At 40.1% G+C, this 14,538-nt stretch overlaps 1 protein-coding gene across 3 annotated transcripts in view; it reads right to left on the reverse strand.

Annotated features, from left to right (window-relative positions):
- The window catches only part of ATP8B4 (ATPase phospholipid transporting 8B4 (putative)), a 299,618-nt gene that overhangs the window by 242,387 nt on the left and 42,693 nt on the right, over positions 1-14,538 (reverse strand). For all 3 annotated transcript variants that reach the window (XM_018054182.1, XM_018054183.1, XM_013967148.2), the window contains exon 3: positions 8,899-8,957. In XM_018054182.1, coding sequence (XP_017909671.1) covers positions 8,899-8,957 — 59 coding nt within the window. The remainder of the gene's footprint in view (positions 1-8,898; positions 8,958-14,538) is intronic.

Genomic DNA, 14,538 nt, shown 5'->3' on the forward strand with positions numbered 1-14,538 from the left:
AACAACCGACAACCAGAAAAGACAGTAAATGCAAGTTACTGGCACTTTCCACAACCAATTCCAACTTGTCACAGTGCCTGGCATCATCCATACTTTTTGGTTGGTACATAAATTGCTTTAATCATCAGACTTCTTGGTGAGCATCTATAGCATGTTGGCAGTGCAACTATGCTGCTCATGAAAAAAAGAAGAGAAAACCAAATTTTCCCAGGATTAAAAAAAGGACTAGGATGTGTCCCAACATGTAGATAATCCCAAGAATCTTCCAAAGAAAATGTTTAAAGTTTTACCTTCCCATGGCTTTCTGTACCTATTCAGAATGTGAGAAAATTGACTCAAAAATCCTTCACTTCATTTCAGTGAGTCTGAAAGCTTAAATACTATTTCTCTTTTTATTGCTTATTATTAACTAAGTAAGCCCTTCTCTTCTGCATGGTTTTTCCCTTGCCCTCTGACTTCCAAAAAAATTAAACTGCTTTCTTCAGGTCCACCAACTGCTTCCATATGGATGCAAAGATATTCTGCTTCAACTTTTAAGTTCACGAGTACCTAGCTTCAGATATGGTTACCCACCCCCCTGTTTCCTGAGGGGCTCCTCCCTGAACCCCACCCCCACCCCAGCTTTCATCTCACCCCTTCTCTGTTTTCCTCAGCACTCCGCTCTCTAACTGTGTGGGAGTTTCTACCCTTACACCTTTCAGCCATCACTCCTTAACAAGTTCTGTTTTTCTTCTAACTTGAAGTGCCTTCTTCCAATGGATATCCTTAATCTACTACTCTAACCCCACCCAAGTTACATTCCCTATTAACCTGGGCATTTCCATTTGATCATCAAATCTATTTAATCCAGAGGGCTGCTAAAATCCTCACTTTGTGACTCCTCAGCCCCTGAGAGCCTATTACGTCATATTCAAATTCTTTTTTTTTTTTAACAGTCAGGTCTCACCTACCTGAACTATAATTTCCCATGACCCATCCCCACAACCAATTAGATCAGTCTTGAGGATTTTGCTCCCATCTCTCGTTTCTAACAAGTGGTGGTACATATAAACAAACAAGTCTCAAGTCATTTCCCATTTCCTCTGGTAACACTTCGTCAAACATCTTCACTCACACTGAGCCTTCATTTCCCTAACACAGGCCACATCACACAATTAGAATTTAGTATTACCTTTTGACTATTACCTATTATCAAATTCGTTCTTATGTGCTGGTCTTCTCTACTTGAATAGATTACACACACTCCTTGAAAGTGGAAAGCAGAATCTATATCCCCTTTATAAATAACCCCAGCACTTCCCTGGTGGCTCAGACAGTAAAGAATCCACCTGCAATGCAGGAGACCTGAGTGCTATCTCTGGGCTGGGAAGATTCCCTTGAGAAGGTAATGGCAACCCACTCCAGTATTCTTGCTTGGGAAATCCCATGGAGAGAGGAGCCTGGCGGGCTACAGTCCAATGGGGTTTCAAAGTGTTGAACATGACTGAGCAACAAACACTTTCACTTTCAGCACTCAAAACATTGCCAGTCTAAGCAACAGGGTCTTCTAGAATGCAGTTTGGGGCCCACCTAAAAATACCCTACACATTCCAGTTTCTTCATGTATTTTTACTCCTTTGAGCTTCATATTCTTTTTGTACATCTCCTCAGAACCTCTTTGGAAAGTAATTAAGTCAACGAACACATGTTGCTAGGTCTAGAGTAGGTATACTGTGAACATACTGAATTTTAAAAATCATTTTTATTTCTATTTTTTTAAAAAGGAGACAATGAAACATTAATTCACCCACACACAGGAACAGAAAATTTTACTGTCAGTCTGGTCTCAGAGAAACACAGACACATCATTACAATGTGGCCCTAAAGAGGTCCAGTGACTGTCCGAGTTCACACACCCAGAATGATGGTGGGCCACAATCTCTAACTCCACACTCAACCACTTATTCTGAGTTAAAAGAGAAGTGACTAAGTAAACATACAAGTCCCAGTCAGTGGGTGGGAGGGATATGGAAGGGGCTCATGCTGAAGGGCATCTTGGTGATGTCATTGCAGCACTGACTGCTGAGAGTCCACCATATTGTCACACTGAAGAAACACTTTTTGGAAAACCCAAATGGTCATTGTTTTACCAATCACAAAACTCATAAGAGCAACAAGAGCTTCCATTTAGTAACCTTAATATCAACAAGCCATCTCAAGATTCTAAGAATAAATTAAGGTGTTCAAATTGAAATTTGGGGAAGGAAGGCCTCCTTTAAAAGTATCCAAAACTACTTGGCTAAATTTTCACCAATTTGTATAAGCCAGTACACTTCCTGAATAGGACCAGTAATTTAGCTCAGGGAAAGAACTCTTTAGAAACTTCCCATCCACCTTTGTGCAAGAAATATTTTCAAATAAAAGCTATTAAGTGTTCAGGTTTACTGGACTTTCTGAGTTGGAGGCAGGATAAGTTTCTCAGCACTCAGACAAGTTCCTCCCCCTTCTCAAATTCTGTTTGAGTTCAAGAGAATTGAATAGGGATATATCTGTGCTAACGTAAAGAAAAATAACAGGACACAGTGGGAACCAGTGTTTTCCAATATTTCTTTATTTTTAATAATGTCAGAAAATAGCTATAATTAATCTAACACTTTTTCTGACATTTTTGACATCAACACATTCTAATACAATCACAGCTGTTTTCACTACTCCTACCGTCCACTCCGAACTCCTCCTAATAGGGATCGTGAGTGGCTGTCTGGCTAGTGCTTATGTTTTCCTAACGTTTTTAACATTAACATATTTTAATACAACTGTTCTCATTACTTCTATTATTCATTCCTATTATTAACCAAGAAAACTTTGAACTCCTTTCTAATGAGAATAATAAGTCTAGCGCTTGGCTCACTCTTCCTCCACTCCGGTCCTGCTTTGTGTTACATATCTTGGCAGTCTGAAATCCCACTTGCAGTTTTATGCTTTCCACCTTCCAGTTTTCACAATATCATGTCTCATTTGCCAATTAATTTTACTTAGAATCATTAACCTTGTCTTTTGTTTGTGTTCTAAACCCTTTATCTTTTAAAAGCACTTTTGGTCATTTTTTAAGACTGTTTTATGTTCTATAAATTGCTTTGAAGCTTAAGGGTTTGTTGAAAAATTAAGGTTTTTCTAGGTATTGAAATATCTTTTTTCAGCCTTCAAAGAGAAAGTTTGCTTGGCCAGTCTTTGTGTTTGTGGAAATTATACCATTTATCTGTGCTTTGTGTAAATTTTTACCCCAAGGTCTCATCTACAAATGCTAAAGGTAGGATTTAAGGTCATTCTTAGCCTCACATTTGTAAAAATTTTTTATGTCCTTTATCTACCTTTGTCTTCAGAGTATAAAAACTTCACCAGCAGGGAATGTAATAAGAAAAGGAAAGGGAATTCAGATGGTTTGTTTGGTGGGTTTTCTCTTGTTGCTATTTTTCAAGATTGGTCAAATGAGCAGCAGGGTATCGTGGAAATAAACAGGCTTTCAATTTGACCAATCTAAATTAGGATTCTACCTATGAGCTGTGTGACTTCAGACAAGTTACTAAATGGACTCCACTTCATCTCTTAGGGTTTTGTGGAAGATTAGCTATATGCGCAAAGCACCTGGTACACAACTAGACTCACAGTTTTAAGAATATGAGCCATTATCCAGCTCTGTGACCTTGAGTAAATCACCTGAGATCTCTGTGCACCAATGTCTTCATAAATAAAAGTGAGATGAGTAAAGTGCTCCCTTCATAGAGTTGTGAGATGAAATTAGTTTACTATAATAGAATGCTTAGAACCTTGTAAGCACTTACATATGTGTAAGCTATTATCATTATTAACACTAACTTTGTTACTGTCATCACAGTTAACCATACATCTGTCAATATCCATACTAAGAATATCAGGACTATTTCCTGAACTTATCAAATGCATTGCACAGAGTAGTTAAGTACTAGCACTTTCATATGGCGTAGCTGGCAGGTTGGAGGGGGGTGTTCTCTACAATCATAGTCATTCACACTGTTAGTCTTCTTGCTTTAGGCACATCTGTAACTCCATATTGCATTGCCTGTATAATTTATCAGCAACTTCCACACCTTTAGTATCACAGACTTGCTGACTTTTTGACATGATATCTGCCGCAAAAAGTAACTTCAGCCAATTTCTCAGTGTCTTCCTAAGCCATTTTCACTGATATCCTACTTTGCTGCTGCTGCTGCTAAGCCCCTTCAGTCATGTCCGATTCTGTGCGACCCCATAGATGGCAGCCCACCGGGCTCCCCTGTCCATGGGATTCTCCAGGCAAGAACACTGGAGTGGGTTGCCATTTCCTTCTCCAATGCATGAAAGTGAAAAGTGAAAGTGAAGTCACTCAGTCATGTCCGACTCTTCACGACCCCATGGACTGCAGCTCACCAGGTTTTACCCAGTACTTTATATGAAATCTAAAATTGACTGTGCATACTTTCCCACAAACATGCTAAAGAAAAAATTCATAAAAAAGGTTTAGCCTAAGATCTGGTACATAGTACATATACAATATATACTACCTAGTCTTACTGTTATCAAACATTTATATAAATTATTTCATTTAACCCTATGGTAGATAATCCTCTAAGGAAAATGCCCCCATCTCACAGGTAAAATTAATGATATGCATAAAAATAAATAAATTGAAATCACAAGTTAGTAAATGAGAAAGAGAGTAAAGGATTCAAACTGTGGTTTATCTTATCCCCAAACATTCTCTCCACTACATTTGAGGAAGCTTCACCATTTTTCCTTTCACATTTTTTATAATTTTCAGTTTACCCTTTCACATTTTTTATAATTTTCAGTTTATCCCCATCCCCTTTTCAGCCTTCAGGGAAGAATATTACTTCATCAATTATTAAGAGCATTCTCTCTGAGATATGTTCAGTTCAGTTGCTCAGTTGTGTCCGACTCCTTGTGACCCCAAGAACCGCAGCACGCCAGGCCTCCCTGTCCGTCACCAACCTCCGGAGTCCACCCAAACCCACGTCCATCGAGTCGGTGATGCCATCCAACCATCTCATCCTCGGTCGTCCTCTTCTTCTCCTGCCCTCAATCTTTCCCAGCATCAGAGTCTTTTCAAATGAGTCAGCTCTTCACATCAAGTGGCCAGACTTTTGGAGTTTCAGCTTCAACATCAGTCCTTCCAATGAACACCCAGGACTGATCTCCTTTAGGATGGACTGGTTGGATCTCCTTGCAGTCCAAGGGACTCTCAAGAGTCCTCCAACACCACAGTTCAAAAGCATCAATTCTTCAGCGCTCAGCTTTCTTCACAGTCCAAATCTCACATCCATACATGACCACAGGAAAAACCATAGCCTTGACTAGACGGACCTTTGTTGGAAAAGTAATGTTTCTTCTTTTTAATATGCTGTCTAGGTTGGTCATAACTTTCCTTCCAAGGAGTAAGCATCTTTTAATTTCATGGCTGCAATCACCATCTGCAGTGATTTTGGAGTCCCCCAAAATAAAGTCTGACACTGTTTCCCCATCTATTTGCCCCATCTATAAGTGATGGGACCCGATGCCATGATCTTAGTTTTCTGAATGTTGAGCTTTAAGCCAACTTTTTCACTCTCCTCTTTCACTTTCATCAAGAGGCTCTTTAGTTCTTCTTTACTTTCTGCCATAAGGGTAGTATCATCTGCATATCTGAGGTTATTGATATTTCTCCCAGCAATCTTGATTCCAGCTTGTGCTTCCTCCAGCCCAGCATTTCTCATGATGTACTCTGCATATAAGTTAAATAAGCAGGGTCACAATATACATGCTTGGCCTACTCCTTTTCCTATATGGAACCAATCTATTGTTCCATGTCTGGTTCTAACTGTTGCTTCCTGACCTGCATATAGGTTTCTTAAGAGCTAGGTCAGGTGGTCTGGTATTCCCATCTCTTTCAGGATTTTCCACAGTTTTTTGTGATCCACATAGTCAAAGGCTTTGGCATAGTCAATAAAGCAGAAATAGATGTTTTTCTGGAACTCTCCTGCTTTTTCAATGATCCAACGGATGTTGGCAATTTGATCTCTGGTTCCTCTAACTTTTCTAAAACCATCTTGAACATCTGGAAGTTCATGGTTCATGTATTTCTGAAGCCTGGCTTGGGCAATTTTAAGCATTACTTTTCTAGCGCCTGAGATCTGTAAGTTTTTTTAAAAACCCATTTCCATTTGAGGTAATATCCTTTAAAGCTACGCAAGACTGAGCAAAAGGCCCATGGCTTCGACCTTTCCTAAAAGGATAGTCCACATATGAAATGCTTAAAAATCCTTAAAAATCAGATAGATATATATTCAAATACTGTCTCTATAAAGAATAGCTAACAGGGTCACTGTTTGTTATTCTGCTTTAATCCATATAATAAGTTTATGAAATCAGTACGCTTATTATCCGTAATTTTTATCTGACTAGACTGAGGCTGAGAAGAGTCCTACAGCTCATGTGTGGCCAGACATCCTGTTGGGAGTTCCCAAATCAACACACCATCAGCCAGGTCTCATAGGGACCCTTGTTCACTCTAGGAGGGCCTGGCTTATCCCCTTTGAGCCATGGGAGGGGTCATTAGATCCGGGACACTCATGCCCCTCTCTGCTCTGCAGCTTCCCTCTCTCAACTCTTGGTGTCATTCTTGGTTTTCCCAGCCCTTAATGGGCTTTGTTTTTTCCTTAGTATGTTTAAGCTCAGAGATGAAGCTGCCTTATTCCATCTGCTGCAGCTGCAGAATATTGTTCTACTGCCTTGTCACTGGTAAGAAGCCCAACAGAAAACACACACATCTGTGTGCTTCTGTTCAATATCATGCAAGCCCAAGAAAAAAAAAACACCTCTGTTATCATTGGCATGTTATTATTAAAAGAAAGATGAAGCAAGCATGGCAAATGGTTGCTACCTGTTTAATCTGGGTAGTGGGCACACAGGTGATATATTATTTCCTGTACTTATCTCTAAGTTTGAAATATTTTATAAATTAAGTAAAAATAACTATAAAGGACAGTATCATCTTACATGTAACATAAAAAATATGGCTTTCCTTATACAGTCACTACTCACAGAATGAAAATACTTCTTACATATTGGAAAAATAAGGATATAGCCAAATATGTAAACGCCTGATTACCCAGTAGTAGATTACTGAACTTTTCCCCCAAGGTCTTAAAATATAGACTTCTACTCCTCTTATTTAGGATTGGGTAGTCAAGGCTTTCAAGGGTCATCCTCAAGAGTTAAGGAACTGGCTATAAAATGGATAGAAAGGCATGGGGCCAAGTCTAGTGATGACCAGCTGGGCTAAATGACCAGATGGCATGTGGCTGCACAGAGTGGAAATAATCACCATGGAGAAAGTCATCCTCCCACTCCCACTCCAGGCTAGAAAGCACATTCATCAGCCTTCTGAGAGAGATTCCTTCTCTCATGGGCACGCTTACTTTAACCAAGCTTATAAGATTAATGAATAAAATCAGAGTTGCCATATATTATTCTAATGAGAAATCTGTCATAGAGGCAGTGTGCTGACTCCCTGTAGAGACAGTTACACTGAACATCAAGATATAATCACAAGTTTACGTAATTAGCACAGCATGAGAAAAGAGGAGTGGTTAGCTATCTCTGTTGGTATTGAGCTAGAGCAGTCCAGTGCTTTCATCTACACATATGGAAACGACCTCCCAAAAAGAACCAAATATTAAAAATAATCCACTGGCCAAAATTCTCTCTCCTCTAGCTAGTTCCTGGATGGACACTGCTAAAGTTTGTCCCATGAAACTCACATTGCTACATCTTAATAGTCATCAAACCCCTCTGTGAATTCAGTCTCTGGTTAATGTGCTAGTAACTCAATCATATCAGGTCTTATAGGCTGCATGTCAACTGCAGCATCAATTCTACCAACTATCTTTCTTAGAACTTATCTTAAAAGCCCATGTAGCAACTTGAGTCAAGGAAAGATGAGGAGATTTTAATGAGAGTCAGACACGACTGAAGTAACTTAGCAGCAGCAGCATGACATAATTCACAGTGTTCATCACTGTATCCCACGTTTATAGAATAGTGTCAGTCACTTAGTAGATGTTCAATAAATAATTCTTATGTAAATGAAAAAAAACTTGCTTTAAAAAAAAAAAAGTACTTCAGGGACTTCCCTGGTGGTCCAGTAGCTAAGAATCCACCTGGCAACGCAGGGGACACAGGTTGGATCCCTAGTCAGGGAATTGATCCCACATGCCTTGGGGCAACTACTGAGCCTGAGCACCACAAAGACAGAGTCTGTGCACCTCAACAAAAGATCCTGCATGATGCAACAAAGATCCCGTGTGCCCAATAAATTCTTTTTTTAAAGTAGTTCAGAACAAGCTTAAAGCTCACACATTTTATATAATAATTCTCACTGCTCACTTGATAAATACAATCGTTCAGGTTGGGAAACTTTCTCCTACATATACTTTTCCACATTTAGCCTGAGTTGCTTAGAGAAAATCCCCAAATGTTATTCATCCCCCATCAGCCACTTTCACCACTTCTATCACAAAGTACTACCATAGAGGCCTGTTTTCATAGTATTCTTAACATTATTCAAGTGCCCAATGGGCACCAGAATAAACTAAGCATCATTCTTAGGAAGATACTTCATCTTATTCCCATACCAATATGAATACCAATCATTCTTAATGTGTAAAAAATAAGTGTATAAACATTACTAAAATCTAAATCTATTTTTAAAAATCTGAAACATATGGCACCTTGCTATTAAAATGGGCCAACAAAGTTTTAAGTGAAGTCAAAGTTCTAGAAGGTATGAATCCTACTATCTTAAGACCCACCCCAGGCTGTGTGCTCGATATGTGTTTTACTCACTTTGTACAGGAACTTCTCATTATATTCACGGTCATTGGCTTTTACTATCCGTTCCACTTCTAAAGAGAAAGAGAAATCAGGTAAGAAATTAAATTTTCAACCAAAAGAAACATACGACTCATTAAACTAACATCACATAGGTTACTTTGATTGTCATCAAGATTGCAAGAATTCTTTCTTTTGAAATTTGAAGGGCATTGGTTTTTTTCCAGCCTAAATGTTGGAACGTGTATCGGAAAAGTCCCCAAATGGAAAGCTGAAGTGTTTTTCATTGTCTTTCTAACACCAGCCATAAAGCAAAACAGTACGTGTTGCCAGTTTATATATCCCTTTCACTCCATAAAGACCCTTTCTGTTAACTTCAAGTAGTTTCTAAAAAAAGAAGAAGCTATGTCAAATGCCACACTGGAAAGGAAATTTTGTTTTGCTATAGAATTATAAGACGTAACATAGCCAAATAAAACCATACTGAGGTTGCCAGTGAGGTAACTGACCTTATGGTTATGGAGCCAATGGTAAAATTTCTAAACAATCCACGCATAGTGAGAGGAACTTGATACCTTCAGGACATTGAGACTGGCCCTTAGCTGGAAATGGCCAAAAAAATTAAATCTCTTCGGAAAGCAAATGCAGAATTCCAGCTCAAGGTAGCAACTTATGAAGATCTTAAGTCATCTCCTCCCCATAGACACACCAAGTCAACAGCTATATCCAGAACAAGTTCCTCTGAAAACACCTAAAAAACTAGCTGAATGATGCCCTTCACATCAGGCAAACAAGAGGGAAACCAATCAAAGCAGGTAGGAAAGGCTGAGACACAATCTCATCCCCACACAAAGGAGGAGGGAACTCAAAACCCAGAGCTTCAACCTGAGAAGCGAAGGGTTCATACCCCAGCTTTCCAGATGAGTACCTGAGAGACAGCCTCCAAAGCATCTGCTTCAAAGACCAACATGGCAGGACTGTGGCAAACTGAAGCACAGCTTTTTAAAATGCCTACAGGCAGACTCACCCACCCCAGGGCCCAGCACAGAAGCAGCCTTTTGAAAAGCACCAGAAAAAGACTCACTTGATAATTTTAAAACCTTGGTCTTAGGGGCAGGGACCTCTGGCATACTCCCCAGAGATGGTGGTTGGTGGGCACAATCTCCCTGCTCTGCCTCTGCCTTGCTATTGCAGATGGGTGCCATCTTTTATTTCTTCCTTTATTCTTTTTCTTTTTCTCCTTGTATTTTTGTTTTCCTATTTCTCTTTTCCCTTTTTATCTTCCAATAGGTGCTATTTTTGTACTCCGCCTCTGCCACTCCCCAGAGTTCTAGGATGCCCTGGAGAGGATGTCCAAACACACCTGGTGCCCCACTTTCTACATCTGATGACCCAGTTTTTCACAGCTGCCACCCAGGGAACACTCCTTGGCCACTTGGCTCTGAAAGCCACAGCCTTGTGTTCCTAGATCCTATGGAACTGTAAAAATCAAAGATTCTATTCTTGGCAGACTACCATCCTCAGGGCACTGCACAGACAGCTGACTAAAACACATTCCCAGTCTTTCTGAGAAAGAGAACTATTTGCATGTCTAAAACATTGGGCCTGTGGGGCAGGCTTCTGGTCTGGCACTCAGGGGACTATACACAGGCTCCCAGGGAATAGAGGCTGAGGGACACAATCTTTGCATTCTCTCTCTACCTCTCTCCAGCTCACCAGGATCTTCAGAAAGAAGCTTATCCCTTCTCTGGGGCCCAATTTTTCTGTCTAATGCCAGGGGACATCTCTATATCACCTGAAAGTAAGTACAAATAATGAAATAATAGGACCATAAACCCAAATATTATCATATTACAGAAATTAAAATTTGTAAAGGGCAAAACAAGCCTTTGACTGTGCGGATCACAACAAACTGTGGAAAATTCTTAAAGAGATGGGAATACTAGACTACCTTACCTGCCTCCTGAGAAATCTGTACGCAGGTCAGGAAGCAACAGTTAGAACTGGACATGGAACAACAGATTGGCTCCAAATAGGAAAAGGAGTACGTCAAGGCTGTATATTGTCACCCTGCTTGTTTAACTTATATGCAGAGTACATCATGAGAAATGCTGGGCTGGATAAAGCACAAGCTGGAACCAAGATTGCCAGGAGAAATATCAGTAACCTCAGAAATGCAGATGACACCACCCTTATGGCAGAAAGTGAAGAAGAACTAAAGAGCCTCTTGATGAAAGTGAAAGAAGAAAGTGAAAAATTTGGCTTAAAACTCAACATTCAAAAAACTAAGATCATGGCATCTGGTCCCATCACTTCATGGCAAATAGATGGGGAAACAATGGAAACAGTGAGAGACTTCATTTGGAGAGGCTCCAAAATCACTGCAGATGGTGACTGCAGCCATGAAATTAAAAGACGCTTGCTCCTGGGAAGAAAAGTTATGACCAACCCAGACAGCATATTAGAAAGCAAAGACATTACTTTTCCAACAAAGGTCCATCTAGTCAAAGCTATGGTTTTTCCAGCAGTCATGTATGGATGTAAGAGCTGAACTATAAAGAAAGCTGAGTGCCAAAGAATTGATGCTTTGAACTGTGGTTTTGGAGAAGACTCTTGAGAGTCCATTGGACTGCAAGGAGATCCAACCAGTCCATCCTGAAGGAAATCAGTCCTGAATATTCATTGGAAGGACTGATGCTGAAGCTGAAACTCCAATACTTTGGCCACCTGATGCGAAGAACTGACTCATTGGAAAAGACCCTGATTCTGGGAAAGACTGAAGGCAGGAGAAGAAGGGGATGACAGAGGATGACATGGTTGGATGGCATCACTGACTCAATGGACATGAGTTTGGATAAACTCCGGGAGTTGTTGTTGGACAGGGAGGCCTGGCATGCTGCAGTCCATGGGGTCGCAAAGAGTTGGTCATGACTGAGCAACTGAACTGAACTGAAAGGGCAAAACAAGACAGTGCCCCAGAAACACCAGCAGAGCATGTTTCTGTTGTAAGAGTAGCAAATTCCCACTCCATGTTTACTGACTCAGAGTTGACAAAAGGGTAATAATGGTGGAGCAATGAAAGTGATGGAAGAAAGACCAGTCAAGTAACAAACAGATGTCAGTGTTGCAGTCTCCTAGTCATTGACTTGACCATCTCAACCTGGGATTCCCTTAATCCCACAGTTCTCCACCTAGATAAGTGACAGACTGTAAAAAGTATAGGTATGTGATAAGAGTTTGGCTTTAGAGAAGATACACACAACCACAGAGATAAAGGTAACTGGAGAGTAGAAGTAACTTAGAGGCACATATTAGGGATGAGGAAACAGCAAGAGAGAAACAAAGAGGAGGAGATAAGAAGGGAGACAAAGATAAGGGAGATGAACAGGGAAAGAAGGAAGGTAGGAACATGTCTTACCAACTGTACCCTGTATGCCAGGCATCATGATTTATAAGAACTGATTCCTATTTCCCAAAAGCCTAAGAGGAATCTAAATGTCTCTACAGCCCCTGTATTAGTTCAGCTCTCAGGTATGAAGTTCACCTCTGAGGACTGCTCCTGACAAACAATACCCTGTCTTTGGTTATGATTGGACTCCTAGCATTTGTAGAGTGTTTATTTATCTGTTTGATAGCCACCTACATGACTTCCTTCTTTACCATTGAAAAAAGTCAGTTCCCTGTGTATAACTCTGAAATTGAGAACCCGCCAGGAAGCAAGCTCTCAAACAACCGCCCTCTGAAAGAAAGTTTCCAAACTCTGACTGTAAAAGCATCATCCTCTCTTTTTTGCTGATTCTCCAACAAAGAGCAAAAATATCAAAGCCCAAAATGAAGTTTTGGAGGCTAGGGAGACTTAAAAACTTAAAAAGCTGGATGATGTTTTTATTCATCCCCACATCGACCCAGGCATAGTAAAAATGCTGACAGGAAAACAACCAATGTTACTGGCCCACCGGCATCCTGTATGTAATTTCCAGATTAGCTGTAAGTTAAAAATCAGATGTGCTACTCTGCTCAGTGTTATATGGCAGCCTGGATAGGAGGGAGATTTGGGGGAGAATGGATACATGTATATGTGCGGCTGTCCACTTGAAACTTTCACAACATTGTTAATTAGCTATACATCAATATAAAATAAAACATTAAAAAATCAAATGTGCTCACATTAATTGGCTTTAGTTTAGATCATATACATTCAGTTGAGGATCATTTTTAAATTACACATTTATATGAAGCACATCCAAGCACAGAATTCTATAGTTCTGTTTCTAGTTTTGGTTACTCTAAATATCAGAATCTTGACTCCTATCCAGTGTCTCCATGAAACTACCCTCCCCAAGGACTGAAAACAGCCATTTCCCAAAGTGGCCAAAGGAGTAATTTCTGTGCTGGGAAATTCTGGATCCTCTCCCTAGTGTTCACACTGCTCTTGCCCCTTGAGACTCTGTTAGAGCCAGGAGGTCCTCTCCTATTTATATCTGTGTGCTCGCTTAGTAGATCAGTCACGTCCAACTCTTTGTGACACCCCTGGACTGTAGCCTGCCAGGCTCCTCTGTCGATGGAGTTTTCCAGGCAAAAATAGTGGAATGGGTTGCCACTTCCTTCTCCAGGGGGTCTTCCCAACCCAGGGATCAAACGTGCATCTCTAGAGTCTCCTGAATTGACAGACAAATTCTTGACCATTGTGCCACTTGGGAAGTCCCTATTTACTTTTAAATTCATCTTATTAAGTCTTCATCTTTACTTCTATACTTTCAGTAAGCATTTTCTTTCTGAACTGAGTCTTCATGAAAAAAATTCTGGCAGATTTTTATCCATTCCTTAAGCCCTGCAAAATTCTGGCTTTGGATCTAAATTCCCAGTTTTCTGCCTTTTGCCTTTTTATGCTAGGCCTGAATTATCTTTGCAGGAATTGACATTCTTCCATGTACTACAACAGTATGTGAGGGGATATAACCCCTGTCGGCACTAAGTCACATCCTGCCAAGAAGAGGAAGCCGAGACCGAATTCCCCATAAACAATGCCCACTGAGAACTGCTCAGAGGTTCAATGACTTAACACCTGCCACTTCATAGGCATCCTTCGAGATGGAAGAGTAATAAAAGGAAAGTGCTCACCAGGGGATTTATCATTTACCAAGGTAAGCTCATTCCTGCACAACTGGTATCACTAAATGTGTCTGGTTCCAAAAAGAAGCAAAGTGATACACATAGATTATAAAATACAGTAAGCTAGCATATGTTCACAGTGAAATGAAAGAGCTCACAGTTCAAGATAGCATGTCCTTCTACTTCCCTTTCCTTTCAGGTCCCACTGAAATGACAGAAAATATTTTTGTAAAGAATAAAAACATAACAGTGTTAGAAGATAAGAATGTGAGTTAGCAGAGGCTCATATATTTTAAAGACAGTCTAGAAAATAAAATAGAAATCAGATGGAATCAAGTTGTCCAAAAAAAGAAAAAGATAGGAACAACACTAGCCAAAAGAATTAGAAGAGTGGTTTTTCACAGTGGTGCTCCAGACAAGTTCCAAATTCAGCCAATAAATACAAAGATTGAGAGTGTGCTGTAGTTATGCCTATTAGCTTGGCAAAATGATTAACAGGGTGGCCTTTTACTCTAAGAAGTGTCCCAGTTTGGGAATATTTAC

This window comes from Capra hircus, chromosome 10 (assembly GCF_001704415.2).
Source record: "Capra hircus breed San Clemente chromosome 10, ASM170441v1, whole genome shotgun sequence".
In the NCBI taxonomy this organism is placed as follows: domain Eukaryota; kingdom Metazoa; phylum Chordata; class Mammalia; order Artiodactyla; family Bovidae; genus Capra; species Capra hircus.